The sequence below is a fragment of the Onychostoma macrolepis genome, chromosome 20 (assembly GCF_012432095.1).
Source record: "Onychostoma macrolepis isolate SWU-2019 chromosome 20, ASM1243209v1, whole genome shotgun sequence".
NCBI classification, from domain to species: domain Eukaryota; kingdom Metazoa; phylum Chordata; class Actinopteri; order Cypriniformes; family Cyprinidae; genus Onychostoma; species Onychostoma macrolepis.
Window position 1 is genome coordinate 275,615 of NC_081174.1, and position 24,354 is coordinate 299,968.

The 24,354-nt window shown below is 35.7% G+C and overlaps 1 protein-coding gene across 1 annotated transcript in view; it reads right to left on the reverse strand.

The window, feature by feature from the left end:
• LOC131527086 (pleckstrin homology domain-containing family G member 3) overlaps window positions 1-24,354 on the reverse strand; it is a 50,719-nt gene that overhangs the window by 16,515 nt on the left and 9,850 nt on the right. Inside the window, exons 2-4 of the mRNA XM_058755943.1 lie at window positions 24,143-24,209; window positions 7,146-7,606; window positions 221-321 (exon numbers count right to left, since the gene is read on the reverse strand). Coding sequence (XP_058611926.1) covers window positions 221-321; window positions 7,146-7,606; window positions 24,143-24,191 — 611 coding nt within the window. The 5' untranslated portion in view covers window positions 24,192-24,209. The remainder of the gene's footprint in view (window positions 1-220; window positions 322-7,145; window positions 7,607-24,142; window positions 24,210-24,354) is intronic.

Sequence of the window (24,354 nt, forward strand, 5' to 3'; positions counted from 1 at the left end):
CCTTTGGTGTGGGCTCTAATAAAATTGTTACAGCTATCTTTCAGCCATTAATCACCATTGTTATTTAATAAGAAATGAAAATAACATTATAATGTTTAAGATTGTTCTTTGTATAGAAAACCTATGCATTCCAGTGTCTGTACATGCATCAATAAATAACTGGTGCTGCTTTTAGTTTTGTTGGGCTGCAAAAACAAGCTAATAATGAATGATTTCTTACCTGTTAAACTCATAAATGTCCTCTATGTTTCCAAACAGAGCACACACCTGTTCTGGCTTGATGGGAAGATCTCCTGTATCTATAATGTGAGCAAGGTAGTCCTGCAAAGAGAAAATCAATCTTGAATACTTAAGAATACTTAAGTACTTGCATGAAACTGCAGATTGTTAAATATTTTTTTTTTTTTTTTTTTTAAAGATCATCACAAAAGTTGCACACTATATTGGTAAGCATATTAATGCGCATCAGCCAATATTTGCATTTTTTACAGGCAATGACTGAAATGATGTCTTTTAAACTGAAACCGCACAAAAGTACCAAACCAAAATCCATATTTTCTAAATATTGTTTACATATTTACTCTATAAGGTCATTCCGTGTCAACTCAACCAGAGGTCCCTGGCTCAAATTGTAACATATTAAATGTCATAGAGGAATATTTACTGAGTAATCCACTATTTTGTAGAGGGGGCTAAAACGGCGATTTTCACCTGAGATTCAGAGCCAAATTACAAGGGGTAAAAATGATTTCAGAAAGATGGCATCATCATAATGTTATTTTTACACAGAGATTGGTAGGTCTGTGAAATCTGTTGACTTTAGCAATCTTCATTCCAACCTCCTTAATGTAACTTCATAGACTGACATTATACCAGGTATTGTACTAGGCTGAGAATATGCAACCACATTTGGCACCAATCATTACACTCAGTGTTTAGATGCCTAGTGTCCAGGGCCAAACTAGGTCCATATTTCAAATCTGGTTCAAATGTGGCTCGGGTACAGAGCATTTGGACTGGTATCAACCTGTCGACAGGCTTACACTTTTTGATGATGGTGAGATCAATCTACAAATTGCCTATTTATACTGTAGTTTACTTCTAGCTTACTTTCTTTGCATACTAAATTGAGATATTGATATTGAAAACAAAAACACTTCATTTAAGATAAACACTGCTCAAGTAAAGACAAACAAACAAATGCTGTTAGCTTTAAAGAAAACCAGCGACTAAATTGAGAAGGCATAAAAATGCAATCTGTCTTCCTGTCTGCAAACTGTTCCAGTTCAAGACACCAGCACCACAACTCTCAATTACACACAAAAAAAGGCTTGTTGGGTGACCTTGACCCAAAAAGCTAAAAGACACAGAAACCACCAATGAACAAATAAGCATCTGGGCATGGTTGCAACAAAGCCTATAAGAAAACCCTAAATTGTTAGATTAAGAATGAAAGTTAGGTTGAAAAAAAAGGTCCACTAACCTTAAAAGGATAGTTCACCCAAAAATGAAAATTCTGTCAGCATTTACTCACCCTAAAGTTGTTCCAAACCTGTATGAATTTTTGTTTTTTAAAGATATTTAAAAAATTAAATGAAACAATTTCCAGTCCCCACTGACTTCCACAGTATTTTCCCCCATACCATACCAAATCAGTGTGGACCAGCAACCGGTTGGTTACCCCAATTCTTCAAAATATCTTCCTTTTATGTTCAACAGAAGAAAGAAATTCATTCACTCAGTTTGAGGGTGAGAAAATGATGACAGAATCTTCATTTTTGTGTGAACTATCCCTTTAAACTCGTCAGTAAACATATTTCCATTTAATTACTTAATTGTTCCCTAAGTTCTGTTTGGCTTTGCAACAAAGTTCTTGGTAATCTTTTCATCCAAAACAGGTCCATTAAAGTCTGGAATCTGATGTAATGTCAGTTAGCACACAGGATGAGAAGAGCCAAACCTTATCACAGCAAGATCACTGGAACACGTCATTCCCCCTCAGACCCCCGTCAAACCCGTAAAAGTGTTCATGCAACCAGGCCATGGACTATATTTACAGGTATGGTCAAACAGATACTGAAAGACTTCATTATTAAGAGTAAAGAGAAGTCTGACTGCTACCAACTGCATGAAGCAAGTGAAACCTCACAAGTTTCACATGGTCTATGGCAAACTGCAGTTCAAAGGCCTTAAAAGAAAGCTATGCTGCACAGACACTGCATTGTATTGTTGTGGAACACCTATGTACACAAATAACAGCAAGTAACAATGCATGTATCTATGTAGTCTTCAGCTTCAGTGATTAAAATATTATGGTGCATTGTAATTTTGACGCTTTGCTCAATTTCTGTGCACAATTCAATTAGTTTTTTAATGCTTCTAATTTTGGTAATGTCAGTTCCACCATTTAGTCTTTATTTACAGATGTACACACACAAAATAAGTATTTTAATGTAAATTCAATTCATCTAAATTATTTATTACAATTACAATATCAATAGAAATAATCAACAGTTATGATTTTTGTCATAATCGCGCAGCCCCAACTGCAAATAAATTCAAGAATCCAAATGACTCTTCAGGACTGTGTGATCTCAGGGCTGTATTATGTAATCATCCATTAAATTTCTCAAACAAATGACAATTATCTGACAAAGTGCACAGTCTTTTCAATAAATAATAAAATTGTGATGCATGTTTTTCGGGTTCTTTTAAATGCAAATTGTAATTTTAAATGTATTTTCTTCCACCTTATGACTGTTTGTAATCTCACTTCAAGCTGTGTGACATTGTGTTGTACTTGGAGGACTCAATCGGCACAATCCAATTGTCAAACCTGATGTTACATAACGTGATAATCCCAGGCACTGGATGTCTCACTGCTAAGAAGTCATAATACGCAGTACCTACACTTCAGAAGCATTCAACATGTAATGAAAAACATGTATTCAATAGTGAACACAGTAGCAGGAGAATGAAACAATGTATGAGTCGTGATATAACTAATCGGATGGGTTTAACTACGCACCCTCCTTGATTTCAGCGCACTGAACTGACCTCCTAATGTAGTAATCAGCTTAAGTTGAGATGTAACAGAAGTATCAGCAGATCTTTATTTCTGTATTGTGTAGCGTAGGGACTTGGTTCTATCCATCAGTTGCTGATTGGATAGAGGTGGATCTAAATGCAAACTTGGTCTGGTGTCTGTCACCAGAGAGAAGTTGATTCAAGAAGATCAAGTTATGCTATTTTTAATTAAAAGTTACAGTGAAAACATATTCTTGGATGAATCATTCACAACGAGATCAACAACATTTAGGAAATAGGTGAATTTTCATTTCATGCAAGCTTTAAGTAAATAACTAATAGGTGAAATTCAAATCAGTCACTTTGGTTAACACTGAATAAACTAGACTGAATAGAGTAAACTAAACTCATGCAGTTACATTAAGATGCTCTGGACATAACTAACATTCAATGCTTTACAAATAGTGCGGTTTCCACTTAGGACTATGTTGTTGAGTGTACTATTTCAGGGCTCCAGACTGCGACTAAAACGGTCGCATTTGCGACCAAAAATATTGCGAGTGAAGTTTTTGCTGAGGTCGGAATTATATATAGGACTATATATTTACATGTTATGACTTAAACATTTGCACATATAATGCCTTTTTTCCTGATGGTATTGCGATCACATCTTTTATGTTCACGTATTAAACTGAGACGATGCGAATCAAAGTTGTAGTGGAAAAAAAACGAAATTCAGACAGTAAATACGGTTTTGGCACTCTTTAATACGGCAGGAGCGATCGCTATAGCACTTCAGTTCAAGCGGCAACTGAACCCATCTTTCTCTTTGCTACTATAGTAGATAATGAACATGAATTAACATCAAAAGGTAGGCTATTTTATAAGAAAGCCTACAGTAGCTACAGCTTACTGAAATGCCTCATATAAAAGCTCATTCAGTGTTTCAAACTGCGGAAAAAGTGTAAAGCTTGTAAACATTGCAACGTGTTAATACGTTTACATCAGAATAACCATTCGGCATCCATAAACTCATCAGTCAGCTAGAAAAATAACTATAAAGAGGAGCATTTTGCTATATTAATGCACTATTGCATATTAATATTTTTACTTAACCATGTTGTCTACATGATTCAGCTCCTCCTATAAAATTGCATGTTACCAATTAAGAAAAACGGACTGAATGTGTGAAAGACATCAACATTTATAGGATGCATTGAGGAGGAGCCCAAACTACACTCAGTGGACAAGTAATGCTTATGGTCCATGATATTGGTACAGATTCTGTGTAATGAGCAATTCTTTGTGACTGTATATTTCAAGTTCCTAGTTTTTTCTTATAGGAGTCAATGGCTCCTTACTCAATTTGTTTGTCTGGAGCCCTGTATTTACTGCTTTGATTTGTATAAAACTAATTTATAACCAAATTTCATTGTACAGCTAAAATTTGCCATTGAAACATTCCTATTGTTAAATTTTAATTTTTCCCCTTCTTCTGTTATTTATTTATTTATTGTGTTTGTTTGTTTGTTTGTTTTTATTTATTTAGTAGACTGTTTGTCCCCACTTAACTACTTAAATAATAAGTATAAATAAATAATAAATAAGCCATATCACCCAAAATGATGTTTACATTTACAATAAATGAGAATTCACTCGTCACCTACATTCACAATTTAGTAGATAAAGCATAGCTTGCCGATTCATGTTTGTAATCAACTCTACTGAGTCTACTTGATATTTTTTCACATGCAATAAGATTCAATGTCTTGAGCTTTTCTTAAATTTTAAAGAAGCTCCAGTAATGTGCCTTCTTTCCAAAAAGTATTTTTGGCAGAAGTCCATCACAGCTGATCTGTGACTTCTCACTTTTTGAACAGTGTTCACTACACCACAACATTCCCTGCTGGGAATCCGTAACTAGAGCTGACTACACTAGGGGCACAAACAGCTTTTTCAACTCTGAGTTGGGCTTTAATTCATGAAGTGTAGAAATTCATCATGTCAAGATTTCCATGGAATAATTTCCAAAGGCTTAACACAAAGTAGTTTAAAGAAATGGTTCACACAAAAATTAAAAATTCTGTCATAATTTACTCACCCACAGATGAAGATATTCTTTCTATTTCTGTCTATTTATTGAAAGTCCAAGCTACCAAAACTTCCATGCCTTACAAAATCACATTGTAAAACTAATCCATATGAATAAAGTGGTTTAATCCAAGCTTTAGGAAAAGACATGATTGCTTTATGTAAAGAACAGATTTATTTTAGGTTTTTATGTATAAACATTGTTTAACACACATAAATAAAGCTCATCGAATATGGCAAACACAAGCTCAATAGTGCTTGCATGGCACATGAGAACCAATGAGGTTAATTCTCACATGTGAAGCAAGCATGGTTGAGCTTCCGTGTTTACTATGTCTTTTCATTCTTTTGATGCGTGAAAGTTTTGGTTGTGTTGTGTGGACCTTTCATGGGTTTGCCTGCCCATCCAGTTTTAATAGTTAATGGTAAACGAACTTGGCTTGTTGTCCTTGAAGGAGGCTCGAACCTGAAGCTGCAGCTTGAGTGCTGACTTCAGCCTCTGCATTGTAGGCTACACGTCGGTTTTCATTTATACTTCTGCGCAGTTGTCCATGTCGACATGTAATTAAATTACACATGCAGACCACTAGCAGGCAGTGTCCACAGGAATGCTGCTGGGGTAACCCACAGTATCAAATCAAAAGCGAAGAAGAAGCAGCTTATTGTGTAGGCTGCCAGGGAAATATCAGCAGTGTTGGCAAATAGACAGCGACTTTAGTTGCAGCTCGAGTTGTTTGTACATCTTTGTTTTCACTGTAGTTATGTTGCAAGCAGAAATGCATACAAGGAAATGTGATGCTGTCGCAGATAAAAAAATTTTGACCTGAAATAGGGGTTTTAGCACACAAATCACAGTTCTTGCAGTCTGTGTAGAATTGATATGTTTTTACATGTTTGGAAAATAACTTAATTTGTGCATTTGGAATTAAATGAGGCTGAGTAAATTATGATATTATATTTTTGTGTGAACCATCACCGAACTCACTCTTATAAGAAAAGAGTGTACAAATTTGAGGAAAAAAAAAACTTTTCATCAAGACCCATAACCTGCTAAAAAGGAGCCATTCACACAAGATGTGTTCTTTCATTTAAGATTAGATGAAACTGACGAACTAAAAGCAGGGTCTCAAAGCATGTGTGTATTTTTTTAACTTACAGTTAAAAACTTAACGCAGCACTAATGATGTGAGACACTGAAAAACATCAAGACACAAAAAAACAGCCCAAAACATCCATCTATATAACACAGGTGTCAGCAATTTACAGCATGTGTTAAACACTACCTTTTAGAACAGAAACAGAAAGAGAGTGTATATACAGTAAGGCTCAGATGAGTCCTCTGCACAATCTGGCTTTGTTGCAACCTAGAATTAAACTGCTGGTCTCGTCTGGCCAGAGGAGAACGGCACACTATTTCACTTTTTTTTAATCCTGTAAAGCTGCTTTGACACAATCTGCATTGTAAAAAGCGCTATATAAATAACAGTGACTTGACTTGACTCTTGCATCTACATAGTTATCTACATTGTGAGAAAATCCTTCCTTATAATCACACAGTCGGTTTTATTAAATCAGGTGCTAGAAATACTAATAATAGGTGAGAACTAGGGTGCACTATTCATCAGATCAAACTATTTGTGTGATTACAAGCTGCAATGCAGATGAAGGCATCAGTAATGTGCGTGTCCACTGACAGAGCAAGCGGAGGTGAGCCAATAATGTCTCTATGGGAGTCGAGCAAATGCTTGAGTAGAGCAAGCGGTGACAATGATAAAACTGTTCAGAAAAACTCAACTAAATGAGGTTAACTAGGAAAATAAAAAATGGGAGTGATCTAATGCATGTTTACAAAAAAACAGCCTGTCAGATAACTTACATCTTAAGGAATCGAAACCAAGGTACTGAACCATCATTTTTGTGTACCATTATATCCCTAGCATATATTGTAATTAACTGCATTTTTGCATTTTATCTGATTGACAGTTGAATATAACCATTTGTTTAGAAAGGTAAAGACTAACGCTGACCTCTACGATACTCCGCAGATCTCTCACATACATCCGCTCCGTCTCAATGATCTCCATGACCACACGGTCCAGGTAGGTGAGCTCAGGGTTGGGTGCCATGGTGCTGGCAGCAAATGGAGAGAAACTGTTGGAAACGGAGGAGCTGCTGTTGTTGTTGTTAACGGTGCTGCTGCTATTTTGTTGGAGGAAAAGCGTGGTTGCTTGGGTGAGACTAGTGCCCTGAGTCTCATCCGGATCAGCAGCAGCCGTTAATTCCAGTTCCACGTTGTCCTCAATAGGCACACCAGCAGATGGGATACCTGACAGGAGAACGTCTTCCCGAGAGGAACCAGACCCGGATGAGATGGTGGAGACCACGCTTACAGGCCTCTGGACTTCTGTGAAGTCAGAACAATCAGACAGCGTAGCAGTGGAGGCCCGGTCATTACTGCCAACAGAGGCGGTGGACAACCGAGGTGATTCTAAAGTAGAAATGGCAAAAACAAAACAAACAAAAAAAAAAAAAGAGTGAGTGAGTGATTTATCTTCACATCATAGACAATCACAATGCATTTTTCACACTCAAATGACAAATTTTTCTTATCACACAATAAGTCAAAAGTAGGATTGTACAAGAACGCAGCAACAATTTATTTTAGACTCATCCACTCATCAATGCTTGGTAAATACCACAGGTGTCACAGAAACGGAAATGTACCCTCCACTCAGCTGAGTGTGCGCAAAATAAGAATCAATAAGTGAGACACTTTTTAAAGTGAGAGGAGGCATTGCCTCCTTTCACATAACTTTTACCATTTATTTTTTACCCCCAGCATATCCACATCATGCATTAGGGGGTCTATTAAAATGTTTCACACACTGTTTAATCTCATATTTCGTAATATTTGCTGTGTTTTATTTTTGTACTATTGATTATTTTCTCATAGAAGTTTTCAGGAGACACTGCCTCCCTTGCCTACTTAGAGAAAGAGCCCCTGAAGCATATTTTTCAATAATAAAAAAAAAAAAAAAACACCATCATGCCTGTTTTACACATTCTCTATTTGCAGTGCACATGTTAATAGGTTATTGCATTCACACTGCACAGGGATGACCTAGGGGAAGACCACCTTCTGAATGAAAAACAACAACAATAATAGATAATGCTGCATTTGCCTTAACATAACCTGGATTTATTATGAAGAACATTTTCAACATGTACCTCATTTGTCCTAAGGAACCGTGACATGAAGAGTTTCTCATTAAATTATAGTATTTACAGATATGTTTTTAAAAGCACTTTCTTAAGGTCCAAATTAAGATTTATTAAAAACTGTCGAAAGACAGACAATCAATAAACACATACTTGCTCAGAGTCAGTGTCTCCCGTCTACCTTTCCGCTTATAAAAGTGATCTCGAGGTCAGGAGCAGGACAGAGGGAGGAAACTCATTTTTCTCCCTTCATTTCCATACGAGCATTTTGAAAGTAAACACTTTCAAACAGCACTGACGTCTCCTGCCAGCCCATCCCATTTATGCCTTGTTCTGGACTTTCACCTCTATATCTTCAAACCGTTGCTGGTTGGTCAATGTGTTATCATGTGTTATTTTAAACCATGTGTTAAATATAAACAATACTACAAAGTCATAAAAAATAATGTCTTTTTCAAATAATGTTGTTGTTTTTTTTTTCTCTTTCTTTTTTAATCCACATTTCCTTAGCTGAACTCTTTACATAAAATAAATGTTCTACTTTTTAAGACTCATAATTTTGTACAGTGTCTTGACTGGATGTTCAGTTCTTCTATCAAGTATGATCATTTGTCTATAGGCCAAATATAGGCCAAACTCAAGTGTATGCTAATGTACAAAAAGAGTATACTTTGGGCTTTAGAGAGCTGCTTAACTTGTATTTCACAGCAATGCATCATGACTCGCTCAAAAAAAAAAAAAAGTATTGATAAGAAGTAATTCAATCCATTTAATTTTAAATGGACTATTTTACACTATGTTTGTTTGTGATACAAATTTTATGCTTAAGTTTAACGTCACTGGAACTCCTGTGAAATCAATTGTCAAGTCTTCTGTTAGCTTCACATAGTTTGTGTGGCATGCAGAGTTGCTGTCTATAAGGCAGCAGACAGCAAAGCAGATGTTTTATCTGTCATGAGTGGTTAACAGAGTCTGGGTCAGCTCACTGCCATAATTCAAACATTTGGAGTAAGACCATATTACATAACTGCAATATGATTTAAATGCTCTGACTGGATAGCTTAAAGTCCTTTCACAGTGTGGGAGTTCACACAGAGAGGTTTTCAGAATGACTGGCTTCAGGTTACATCACTATTATGAGTTATAGACGGTCGGCATCCCTGGCTGGTGATGCAGATTCAAGGACTCGAAGCTTGAGGCCAAAGGATTTAAGTTAAGCGATCAAGAATGATCAATATGATTAACATCATCAAGACTGATCTCAGCTTGGATGAAGGAGCATCATCTCCAGCTCAACCTTGCTAAGACGGAGCTCCCTGTAATCCCTGCAAACCTGTCAGTTGAGCACAACATCCACTGTTCAACTGGGGTCAACAACCCCAACACTAACCAGGACAGCAAGGAAGCAGGGGGTAGTGTTTGACCAACTGAGCTTTACCATCCACATTTCAATAAACATTTCCAGGTCATGTAGATTTTTGCTGTACAAAATCAGGAATAGACTACTGCAATGCTCTACTGGCCAGCCTTTCTAAAATTAAGGTTTTGAGGATGAAACCTACCTAACATCCTCTACCAAATTCATTAATGTAATGTAAATAAAAATGAAATAATCCTACAGTTTACTCTTAAAGTTAAGAACATACTAGAACAAACATTTAAAGCCATCATGGTTCCAAAGTCTTAGATAAATCCTATACTTTCAAGATTTTTAAGAGATCTTGAAGATTCTGAAGACTTTTAAAAGCAGTGTCCTTCAACCCTTTTCTTGGAAGGTAGAAACTTCAGCTGTTTCAAAACCTTCTTAATGACTCATGGCAGTAAAGAAAGCATACAGACTCACCAAACCACCGTGATAACCTGAGATTAAAGCCAGTGAACCAGCATCTCTCCTCCCAAATACTCCTAAAGATAGAAACTTCCACATTTGGTTGGAGAACCATTCCTCAAGAGTTGTACTTGTTATGGCTCAAAAAATGGTGCTGACTTGACTTCAGCTCACTAGGTTTCTTTCTGATGTTCTTATACTGTATACTCTTTTCTAGTTTCATTCAAGTTTTCCCCAAAATGGGTTCTACTGTACTGTCCAACACTGGTCCTGGCATCTACTGTGATTCAAAGTCAACTGTCACACACCAGCTCATATGAACAAATAGAGCACACCTCTTTTCCTAAGGAGGGAGGGCCTAGTAGCTGTGCTTGCCTGTACTCATAAAGGGTTGATAAAAGGTTGTAGCTCAATAAGACTGAAGGAATGCAAAAGAGCAGTGCATAACTCTTCCTTTACAGTACATTTTGCAAGAACCTGCTGGTAGCTGTACTCAAAGAATACAGTACAACTTGATGATGTGAACATTCATTCTTAAGTAACCCTGTCTATGTAATTTAGAGTGGTATATTCCCATAATTACTCACAGGTTGCCATGAATTTACAGACTTGCAATAATGCAATAAAAATCCAAGTTTACTAGAATGATTTACAATGTTTTAGTTAAATCAACACTCATAAAATAATTCTGTTTGTGAAGAATTAGGCAACTCACATGATGTACCTGTATCTGCTCTAAGGTTGTCTGTCTCTCCCCTGAAAAAGGCCCCAGACCAGCTGCGGCCAATTACCAGTTTTTAAAAAGAGAGGCCACAGAGGGGGCAAGATAGTCAGAAAAGTAAAAAAGTAAACTGAGTTACTGCACGGGATCCTCTGCTTTTGCTTGGGTCAGGTCAAAAAAGGAGGATAATTATATTGACAGTATAACAATATAACACTGTAACACAGTATAAGTACTTATAAGTACTTTTTCACAGACAGTTCAACCAAATGTGATAACAGAATAACATTTGAGTTCACAAAAAAAAAAAAAACTATTTGAGCAATAGGACAAATAAACTCAGTATAACAAAGACATAACAGAAATAGACCTAATGGATAACTTTAAGCAATATATCTAATAAGAATTAAGGAATACTATATTAAAAAAGTAATTAAATGTTAAAAAAAAAACATTTATAAGTTTTTACTTTATAAATTAATTAGACATTTATGCTTACCAAAGTAAGCCACGCCACTGTGTGTAAAAATCAACCTAAAAATGGTGGACTTGGACAGTAGTTGCTTCTGCATATTATGTTAGATAGGAGAAAGTATTTTAATATAAAAAGAAAAAACAGTCTTAATTCAGCTTCTGCCTTCCACAGTCAAATCACAACTACCAAAACGTAAAAGTATGCCCTGGAATTCTGCATGTAGGACACACAAAGTTCACCTGTTCCGAGTTAAAAGCAAGCTTTCCACACTAACCTTTCTCTGAAGCCAGTGGGGTGTAAGATAAACGTCACTGATGCCCTATTACTAGCTTTGAACTGGCTAGCTTTCCCTAGGGGCATAAATGGCATGAGGACATTGTGTAGGTGGGGTTAAATGGTCACTGTCATGCCACAAAAGGTCTTGGCAAGCCCTGTCCAAAAATCTCTAAACAAGGATGCCAAGAGAATACAGGTGCTTAGACACCAAGTCAAAATATAGTAACAATAATAATAAATTAACAGTCTTTCTAAAATATGAGTAGTACATACAGTGAATAAATTCCCATGTTTATTATGAAGAAATCTTTTTTGGAGCAATTTAAGGACAATCTTTTAGGAAACCAAACAATTCTATAAGCAAATCAGCTTAATTACACAGGACTTCCAGTTAACAATCATTTGTAGTGACTGACTAGTCACTTTTGAAATTATGTTATAAAAGGGGAAAAAAGCTGATATATTATATTGCTTGCCCCTAAAGTGTGCATCAAGATGATTTACTTTACGAATTGACTGGATTTAACACTCATTGAGCATGTTATACATAAATGCAATGAGTCAAAACACCAAACAGGTTCCAAGGACTTCTGAATATACAGAAGAAATTTACGATTAAATTCCAAAATACATTTATTATAAAAGTGTTTGGGGTGGATAGCAAATTTTGCATATAAAGATTAACACTTTTAGCTATTATTGACATAGTATTAGATATATTATTGATATAGAGAGTAGTTTTACTGCTCTGATAGGGTCCTTCCACAGATCCTAAAAAGGGCCAGCAAAGGGACTGATGATGGTCTTGCAGCACCAGGTATATTATTAGTCAGGAATGTTAGTCAAAATATGGCATTACGATACTTGCACAGTCCACAAACCTGTGTACAAAAAGCTCAGATGGCACAATTCTAGATAAATAATGTAAAAGGACTGAAAATAACAGACACAGGTTTTCCCTGGGTTAATGTTTTATCTGAGACTGTATGGCTGAAGAGTTCTGAGCATTTCATCTGACATTTCTTGGAACAAAGGGAAACATAGCAGTTAGTCTGTGATACCAACCAGAACCAAATTCCTTGGGTGTGAAAGGAGCCACTGTAGCCTACACTGAAAAATAACACAAATGATGAGGGGCTGAACACTTCAATAACAAGAGAAAAAAAAAAAAGAGAGAAAAATAAATAAATAAAATAACAAGACTCATTATTTAAATAATCCTTATTTAAAACTACAAATGGTAGCAGGTATTTTAAAACTGCACCTAGAAAGTCACTAGAATTAACTACAAAATTGGTTTTGGTTTTGATTGATACATTACTAAATATCTAGAAAGACAACAACAAAACTCTGTTTGGGTCTTATTGTAAATTACAATGAGTCAATATATCCAAATACAGCTTCAACTTTTGACTATGAACAGAATAAAGCAGAAAAAGTTGTCTGGTCCACAACTTATTCTGGCCAAGAACTCAAGTTCAAGTGAGATTTACTGTCATTCTGCTATACTGTATGTGGAAACATAGAAAGGAAGTAAATGTTGTGCCTCACAGGACCACCGTGCTACATATTTAAACATATGAAATATCCACTTAAACAGGAAAATGCTAAAAAGTGTAGATCACTGGAAGTTCACCATCGGAAGGGATGGTGCATATGATCACGGCTGATATTATGACTGATGTATCTACAGCAAATTCATCTGCCTATGAGTCATAACAGCAATCCCGGATGAGAAGATAACAGAAAAACAGTATTTGAAGCCTCTAATGCACATCAGATCATATAATTTAGAGATAAATTAACAGACATTATATTTATTCAAATGTGCACACTTTTGGACTAAAAATCCTAATGGAAGATGTTTCAAAGCCCTGCGATCACAACTAAACTGGAGGAGATGCAAATAAATATGATGGCCCTATGTATTGTCTTTGAAATATCAACTACTGAGTTACTTTTATATTAATACAACAGTTTTATCATAAACAGTTAGTTGCAGTCTTAAATCTTTATAATGCTACACAGTTTGTCAAGTTTACATAAGAATGTAATGATAATAAGAATGCAGTAAATGTAAGCACCAATCTGGAGCTGCTGGTGATCTTTGTAAAGTAAGAGTGTTAAAACTAAGAAAACAATGTGACGGTAACAAAAACAGCTCATGGAACTCACCGGCAAACATCGACCAAGCCAAACTTGACAAAAACTTTCCAAACGCTCCAAGCACAAAAACATGAAAACATGTGCAACAAGATATTCCTGTTATTGTAATGGATATTGGAAAAGGAATTCTAAAACTGTGAATTCAATACAAATAATATCTCGTCTTCCCAACTCTCAGTAAGTGTAAGACAGAGTCAGTGTAAATATTGTCATGTTTCTGTCTCCTAGGACTGTGTCTGTACTCACCAAATTATTAGCCTCTATGTGTACCAGAACAAATCAAGTGTTATATTAATGATGTATTAAATTACCACATGCAATTCTACCCAGATAATTAGTGCAATTAGGGAAAATAACCAACAAAGTTATTCTGACATTCATTCATTCATGTCACTCTTATTGATCACTATTTTATGGTTAATGATCCAAAAAATCATAAATATTAACACAGACTAATATGGTCTGGACACATTGAGCATTCCAAAGAAATAAATACAATTTAAACTCTGACCTCACATCTACTCACCTTACATGATATTTAATAATGTGTCCGGTGTGTGTATCAATTTTGTTATAAACTGTGAATGCTCTGCATGCCCAATTTGAGAAATCTGAAAAAAATGACTGTGGGTATTTGCTCAATAATGTTAACATCAATATAACTTTCCTTGTTGTCCTTGTCCTCAAATTATTCCATTATTAAATTGTAGTTTTCTGTAATTTGTTCCAGTTACGAAAAGATTTCAGAGAGTGGATCCACGGTAGCTTATGCGCCTCAATTGCTTTGTCATTGTTAAGCATTGTTTGGTTGGCATGTGTCTGATTTCTGCACTAGTAAAGCTGCACCCAAATTGCTTGCCCAAGTGGAAAAACAAAGCACTGATGCAAAATTATACTGATTATAGTAAAATCACCAACTGTGAATCTGGCTGATGCCAAACCAAACCAACTCAGCTAAATCAAATCAAAAAGTGTATATTGTGACGAGTCGGTGGCCCTCCCCCCTCATTATCATCACCACCCCGTCCCTTATTCGCCGCCCTTCACCGACGGGAGTGGGTGTGTAAGAGAGGAGGGGCGTAGAATCAACGCGGGCTGGCGGCGTGTGATGAGGCACAGCTGGACTGAATGAAGCCTCATCACCGCCGCTGTTAAATGCCAAGCACGCCCCTCCTCGGGAGACCGGTCTCTTCCCCCCCCGTGCATGCACACTGGTGTCCTCGTGGGTCCAGGAAGGGTGCGTAGAGGGACATCGCGCCACCAAGGATGTGAGCTGCAGGACCCGTAGTTCGGATGAAAGCCGCACCCGCACCAAGATGCCGGGTCATCCATCCCGCCAATGGCCGTTAGAGGTAGAGGAAGAGCCGCCGCTCAGGAGAAGCCGCCGCCCCTCGTGCCCGGACCGCGGGAGCGCATGCGGCCACCAGACTTCGCCCCTTCCCTGGACCCCTTCCTCCTGTGCAGGGGAACACTGCCCTCCTCCAGCACAATGAGGACACCAGATCCCCCCTGTTTCGTTTGGACACTTTTTTCCCCCTGGACACTTTATTTTATTGATTTTTGTTTAATAAAAGCCTCTCCGAGGCCTGACGCCACACCCACTGTGTCTGTCGTTGGCTCCTCCCGTCACAATATCTTTATGTTTTTCTCAAACAAAACAACTTGTGAAAACCCACAGAAAACAAATTCCACCATTTTTCACAAACACACATTATGTTGCAACATAAAAAACAAACACATCCATTGCATTAGCAGAAGGATCAAAACATAAACGTTATATGTTGACAAATGGACATAAAAATGGATATACTTTTAAATCCACACCTGCCACCTACACCTGATCTATGGCTTTAAGTTTGTTCTGAGCCGGTGTGCTGCACCTGGGTTGGATTAGTTTGGTTGTTAGCGCCACTTAGATGTCTGGGACACGTTTAAAAGTTTTCAACTCTACGGTATACATTCACTCCTGATGATTGAATTACCTGTAAAAGTCAATGTAATGAAATAAAAAATAAAAAGGCTCAATCAATTTGCTGGGTTGTTTAAATGTAAAGCATTACTTTTACTATTACTAGGAATGTGAACAAGTACTCTGATGTAAACACAGATGATAATGACTTTTTACAACTACAGATTAAGAAAAAATATGGTAACAAAAAAATCAAGTCAAATAGGACCTTGTTTTTAATCTTGTTTAATAATTTCTGGTTTTGTTCTGGAGTCTTCTATTTGTATGATTCTAGGTGTGGCATTTTCTAATTGGCAAACAAGCCAGATTGCTAATGTTTACTGGTCCACTGCACATCTTGTTATAGCTCTTTATCTCTCTGCTTGTTGTTGGATAGCTTGGTTAGAACTCTGGCTTGTGCCTGGTGTTACTCCAGTCGCAATGAAAACAGTGTGCATGCTTGTGGCAAGAACCACCATACAATCACACCAAAGCCTGTCCAAAAAAAAAAAGAAAGAAAAAAAAAGATGTTTTTAAGAACTTAGAATTTATTTTAGGAAATTTAAGAAACTTCTTTCTTAAGATGATTTTGGTGAATCTAACCCCAGTACAATAGTATGCTATTCCAAACACTGCATTATAAATAATTAAATAAATAAATAAATCTATGTCCTACACTATACATATGCATACTCATATATGCATATGAGTCGTCATGTCCTCTAACGCAGCTTGCATAAAATGACATTTCTTACAACCTAGCCATCATCCTAAAATGTGTGCTACAGACCTGTCTATATGACAAGAATACAGCAGAAAGATACAGATACAGTATACACATCCTAACAGAGCTATTGGCAGGTGACCACAGCTAAGCACCTTAAAAAACGAAACTGCTTTGTCACTGACCCCTTCAAATAAGAGAGCTTAGGCAGTTTGTTTCCAGTCTTTACCTATGATAGATGAGAAAACTTTCAGGGCTGCATGCATTTTTCCATTTGTTTATAAAATGCCAACATGGTTACATTTTTTCTCTGCATCACTGCTGCACACAGACTCATTGTTGCTTAATAAAGACAAAGACAGCATTGTGTCCAAAGCAGAACATTACTAACAGTTCAGCGGGCTTGGAATGACCTAAATGACAGAATGTTAACCCAAAATCAAGCACAGAAATGAAAATCTCAATGAAATTAAAACACCATTTAAAATAAAAACAAAACAATACAGTTACAATGAGAATACTGTGTTTATCTATGTTTTAGAGCTGTCAATCTAGTCCAACTAATTATTAAAACACAGACACAATAAAATAACACAATAAATCATTCTTAATTATAAATGAATGAATCATTAATTCGGTAACACTTTATTTTAAGGTGTCATAATACAGAGTAATTACCTAATTAAGTACTTGGTAGTAGCCATTGTACTTACATAAAATAAAATGTACTTACCATGTAACTAAGTTATGGAACAGCCTGTAATTACAGTTTGTAATTATGTAGATGTAATAGGCAGCTACTGTTACACATATGTAACAGACCGAGTCTGTTACACGGCTACTTGTACACTCAAGTACAATCTTGATACCCTTTATTTTAAGTAGCTCATGCCTGTGTAATATTCTGTAATTTAAATGTAATTAGAAAGGTATTACATGTATTTTAGCTGTGTACTGGTGGGTTAAATCAAACTATGGTGCAGCTGGACAAGGTGTATAGTATAGATACACATGAAGTACACTTAAGTACAGTCTTGATACACTTTATTTTAAGTAGCTTATGTCTGTGTAGTTACATTTATAATTACGTTGTATAAAGTCTGCAACACATGTAACAATCTTTTGGTTACATAAGTAGCTGTGTAACAGACTCGGTCTGTTACATATGTGTAACAGTAGCTGCCTATTACATCTACATAATTACAAACTGTAAGTACAGGCTGTTCCATAACTTAAGTACATTTAGTTTCATGTAAGTACAACGGCTACTACTAAGTACTTAATTAGGTAATAACTCTGTATTATGGACACCTTAAAATAAAGTGTTACCAAAAATTAATTGAGGAACAACTGAAGTTACTAGTGTCAGAAATGAACTTACATTAATTAAATTTTGCAATGGTGTCTGAAGCCTCAATGCCTTAAATTACAAATTACACATTTTTGAGATTTTTGAGCTTGTGACTGACATTTTTAAGCCTTGCTTTTACAGATATGTAGATAGTCATCGGAGTCACTGAATCATTCACTTAACTGACTATTGTTCAAAAACACAGATTGGTTTTCTGTTGATATGCAACCATAAATCCCATTTTCTTGTGTAATATTAAATTAAATATCAGAACATATATTTTTGTATTTTTGTCATGTATTTTATTTTTCCAAAATATCTTACATTTTATATAATAATACATAATTAAATCATAATTTTGGGGATTTATAATATATAGTCAAACTATATATTTAAAACTATTTATTTGTTGTTGTTTTTAATTGTGATCTTATTAAAAAAAAAAAAAGTCACCTATCTTGAAGACAAAACTTTAAAACATATACCTCCGGTTTCACAGACAAGGCTTAAGCCTAGTCCCAGACTAAAATGTAAGTCTGAGCTGTCTCACCTGAAAGAAACTTGCAACGATTGATCTTAAAATATATCAATGCCTTTGTTTTGTCTCAAGATGGACACCAGTAATGTTTTTGTCTAAAGCACGTTTATAAAAATTACTTAAATGTCCTAACTGAACTATGGCCTAATCCTGGTTTAGTCTAAGCCCTGTCTGCGCAACCAGGCCTTAAATATGTAAATCTATAATAAAGTGATAAATAATGACAGCATTTTGTTTAGTAAATGTTTAATCTAAATATGATTCTAAAAAACAGTTTGAGTTGTGGGCTTTCTTCTTTGGCCAGGAGAAAATATGCAACAAAACAAATCTAACTTTTGTGGTTTCTGATATATTTGAAAAATTAGAGAGATTTAGAACAATCCCCAATAACACACACCCTTCTTCTAAAGTTGTTTTTGCAACATTTATTCAATGCTTTCATTTGTCACAATAATGTAATGTTTCTGAAATATTTTCATTTGGAACTGTTTTTAATCAAGTTAAAATCAATTATTCTCATATGATATAATGAAATCAATAATATTTTTAAGTCATAAAACGTATTTAATCCAAAACTAAAGATTGATTTAGCACAGCAATATGTTCACATGCCGTCAGTTACAGTTTAATGTTAAACAGTCTAATCTAACTAACTAAAATAAATCAAAAAGATTATTTTACACACCTTCATGTAGAGCTTTTATCTTTCAAACTGATGGTTTCCAAGACACCCAGATGCACACGACTCAACGGGTGGAAAATCCTGCTTAACGTATTTAGGGGTGTCTACAGACAAACACCATCTCCAGCCACAAAGTTAACAAATCACGTAACAGAAAATCCACCTTACAATGTTCACTGCCTGGTCTCCTTCACATCTCAAATGTAGAATAGTCGTAGGGTTAAAAATCTATTCAATTATGAAGAGTTTAGAGGCAGTAGTACTGTCCCACCCCCTATCAGAACAGACAACAACACATCACTCGCGGCTCAGCTGTGCAGAAATGACAGCTACAGCACACACACACAGACACAGGTTAGAGCCTACGTCCCACGACACGCTCACACAGCCAACGCAATGCATAACAACAGCACTGAGAGACAACTTAAAGCTCACCTGAGAACTCATTAAGACACAACTTAACTGTGTTTCTGAGAACATAACACTAATGATAATGAACTGTACTGTGTTGTGTAACATATGCTGTGTGTTTATGTGTTAATGAGGACCTCTCATGAGAAAAAGTGCAGGTTGCTTTAGAAGTGCATATAAACAAAGACTAGGAAGTGACATAAATTGGAGTACATACAGCTCACAGTATGCCAACAACATCACAGCAAAACCTTTGAATAATTAGAATCTTTATATCTAATGCATCATTAAAATCAATTTTATAATTGCTTATAATTACAGTCAAATCACACAGTGTGTGCAATTCAATTATTGGTGGAAAACTAAAAATTGCCTCTGGAGAAGTTGGAACATGTTAAAAAAAAATTAAATAATACATACATATAGCTACACATACACACACACACACACACACACACAAATGGAATTATTTTCATTTCAACTTGTGACTCAGTTATTTTCATGTGCTGGTTGTATATCTATATCATATATCTATACTGCTGTGTTAAAAAAAAAAAAAAACATTAAAACATACTACTGTTACCTGTTACTGTTACACAGCTCTCTTCAAAATGTATTTCGCATGAAATCTTTGACATCATCAATCACCAAATGTTTAAATTAATGTTAAAGTGGGTGGATACAATTAAATGTCCAATACTGGCAGATAAATATCCAGTAATGGTTGATTCCGATAAGGACACAATGCTGTATGTCACTGGCTGCCCTCCCATGTGAAAGCTTTGGCTTTACACTAACCAGAGGAGACAGTGTGTAAAGTCTGTCCATTCACCTCCAGATAATCCAGTCTGTTAATCCATTTACCTGCTTTAAAAAGAGCCCCAGGCATGTGCACTCTCTTGCACTCATGGCTCAAAACATGCACTTTTGCACACCTCCCAACACAGGGCGACCTTTTATTGTCTATGGTCTTGTCTTGTGTGTATGCCTTTGCGCTCAAATGCTCTTCATACAGTTTTGAGTGCTATTGCTGCAGTGCAGACCAAAACAAAACCCCAGAATGTCCGACGTGATCTCATGAGTATTTATGTAAAATGTGGTTTTACTGCAATATTGACATATTGAGAGCATCTAAAATGTAAATAATTACGTATGAACAACCATACCAATCCTTATTTAATAGATGAATATTTATTAATTATTGGAATTAACCAGCTGATTCTATTGTTTTTATGATTAATGAGATTGTTTTCAGTCTCATTTATTAAATGCAGTCGGCTTATTTTCTTAATTTGAAATTGTAATATTTCATTCTGTTTTGTGTGACCTCTGGTGCCATTATTCTGTTAACCATATTCATGACATTATTCTTAGTGGTTTGGTGCAGGAAGATGGGCAACAGCTGTAAAAACCCAGAACCAAAAGGTCAAAACACTTTATTTTGGTAGTCCACTTTAGACATTCTACTAACAGTAATGACTGCTAGTTGATGTAGTTACAAAGTTACTTAGAGTATTAGTAGACTTTCTGCTTAATATCTTCTAACACTTTACTTTGATGGGTCCACAACATACAACATACTGACTATGAGAAACTTTGCAAGTATATATCAACTTATTCTACTAACCCTAAACCTAACCTAACAGTCTACTCTGAGAGTTAGTAGACATAGTTGCAAATTAATGAGAATTAGCTGACAAGTAGTTACCAAGTTACTTATAGTTAGTAGAATGTCTAAAGTGGACTATCAAAATAAAGTGTAACCAAGTTTTCACTTTTTGCATGTTTCTTTAGTGCTCATGCAAAGAAAAGTTTGGCACACACACACACACACACACACACACACACACACACACACACACACACACACACACACACACACACACACACACACGTTTTACATGAATAGGCAAATAACTAATGTCCTGTCCTCTATTGTGTCTTGATAACACAAAACTCAGCATGGATTAATGATTGAAGGGATGCAAATTTCCAACGTTTATCATTACAATGGAATTTGACTTCTTGGATTTGCTTTTATCAGATAATGTCCCCTGCACTTTACCCCTCAATCTTGGATGGACGTACAAAACACTTTAATCTTCCAAAACAAATTAAAACACATTAATCTTACAGTTCAATGTAGTAACATATATACAAAATTACTGATATAACATTTTGACTAAATAGCCAGAAAAGAACCAGCCCCCAGGTATAGCCTGGTTTCCCTAGGTTTTTAATTTCTTCATTTTCCAATCAAATGGAGTTTTTTTGTTTCTTGTCACAACTGCCATCTGCTTACACACTAGGGGACAAAACAAATTATGCACTATGTATTAAATACAAGTATTAAGGCATTACTTTCAGTTAATTTTTCATTTAAAGTGTGTATGCCGGGTTCACAAAGCACAATTTTAGCCCCAATAAAATCTGTGCTCGCTCACGTGAGTGACAATCGCGTAAGTTTGTGTTATCAAAAACACAATCTAAGAGAAGCACTTCTGCGTCACCAATGCCCCTGAGATATTTAGCATGCTGAATATCTGGACCTGTCGGAGACTCACAGTCCTGCAGTGTGAATTATTTGACTGGAAATAACATTGGCGACAACCTAAGAAAAAGCAAGATACAGGGCAAGGGATCATCATTCCATGTTTTGAGTAAAGACCTAGATTTGGCATGACAAAACTACACACACACACACACACACACACACACACACATACATGCATATTATGTATTATATTATATATATATATATATATATATATATATATATATATATATATATATATATATATATATATATATATACACACACATATACATACATACAGTATATTAGGGGTGTCAACGTTAACACGTTAACGCATGCGATTAATCTAAAATTTTGAACGCGTTAATATTTTTTTAACGCAAATTAATCGTTTGATAAGGTTTGACCCCAACTTCTTCCCGTCATCGCAGCATGGAAGGTTATCTATCATTGTGTGATGAGGGTACAGCACCAGTGTTGCCAGGGTAACGTTAGCGGCACAAGTGGGCTATTTTGAAAATACAGTTGCAGGAAAAATTAGAGCCATGGGTTGCGGTTTTTTGGGATACTTTTATAATGTACGGCGGCCGACTAAAGTGTATATAGACAAATAAAAATTTAAAAAGATCCTTTTACTAATGCGTATCATACTTGGAATGCATCCCTGGCAAATTAAGAACGGAGAGGCGGTTGTAACATCACAGACAACGTGAGTTTCAGCAGAGCATACATGTTAAGGCTTTTACACAGCAGAAATAAACATGACAACAGCCAATAGATTATATAAGATAATAAACACACGATTATGATAGGATATTTGTATGTGATTTTCTTGAATGTGTACATCTATGCTAGTTTGTGCAGCGATATAAAAGGCTATAAATAGCATATTTTAACAACAGTAAACGACCAAATTCCACATGTGATCGTAAAAGGAAGTTATTACAAACACTCGATGGTAGTTTGAAGTGAGTTCTGAGTAAAAGTGTACTATTACTCTCATAAATTGTCTTATGATGCTAATATTAGCTCTAATGCACCTGCAGAACAGGTCCAATTCTTCTTCATAAAGCATTTTGTCATAATACTTCATGTAAGGTCGCAAGAAAATGTTTGAAGCGGTGTGGCTTGGTAAACATTTTATTGCCAGTTTAAAGGCTGATAATGGCTGAATAAAAACAAAAGAATAATGATAAAAGAATAATAAGGATTATGTCTTATACCTGGTGGAAGTGTGAAAGGTTCTGTTTCCTTAAACTAGTTTGTCATGCATTTCTTTTTCAACACATTTACAGGTAAATCCTAGTATTTTAAATTTGTGATTAATCATGACTAAACACAGTCCATGACTGTGATTAACCCGATTACATTTTTTAATCGATTGACAGCACTAATATATTTATTAATTTTTTATTTTTTTTTGCAAAGAACAAGCAAGAAATTACTTGTCAATGCACTGACTTCAACATAGCTCAGATGTTTCACAAAAAAAACAGAAAAACCTGACACCCAATAGAAGATTGCTGAAATACCTGCACACAGTTCTTGAGTTAAAAAAGCCAATTTTGAAGACATTATGTTAGTAGACCTGTTTTTGAAAAATGTTGAGATCCCCGAGTTCTGTTTTATTCTGGTGTGCTCTGTCTAGCCATTTCTAAATACACAATGAACATCCAATTTCTCAAACTCAATCAGTCATTTAGACAAATGTGTATAGGTTTGCACATCCCTATTAAGAAATATCTGAAATAAACAGTACATGCACAAATTTCAAAATGTTTCTTAAGAAACACAACAATAGATAAATGGTTCTTGTAGCCTGTAGTATAAGGTATAGACTATGCAGTTTCTCAGTTGAGATGTTCCTGTGGGCCTCATTCTCACTCCCCACTTCACAACATCGGTGCTAGAAAAGCAGCTTTATCGTATTACAACGTCTACTAGTTATTTGGTACTTGAAACATTCTAACCAGCCCTCTTGTGCACCTCTACAGGTGTAGTTACTGAAAATAAATAAATGTTAAATGTTTTTGTCTGAATTAAATATTGTGGTATTCACAGCAACAATGATCAAAACACATTAATCATCTAACAGCAAAAAATATTATTCTAAAAGATGTTCATGATAACCATGAGAGTTGAGTCTTACCTTCACCCATTGGGACGTCATGGGCTGAGCTGTGAGATTTCTCTGGCATGGCACCGAGGCCTCACTCCTGTAAATTAGATTAAAATATGAAGTCAACATATCTGAGCTCCATTACACTAAATGCTGTTATTCATCAATATGTTTTTGACTTTACATAGGTTACATACATTTTGGTTTTTCACTGATTCATATTATGTGTTTTATTATGTTTT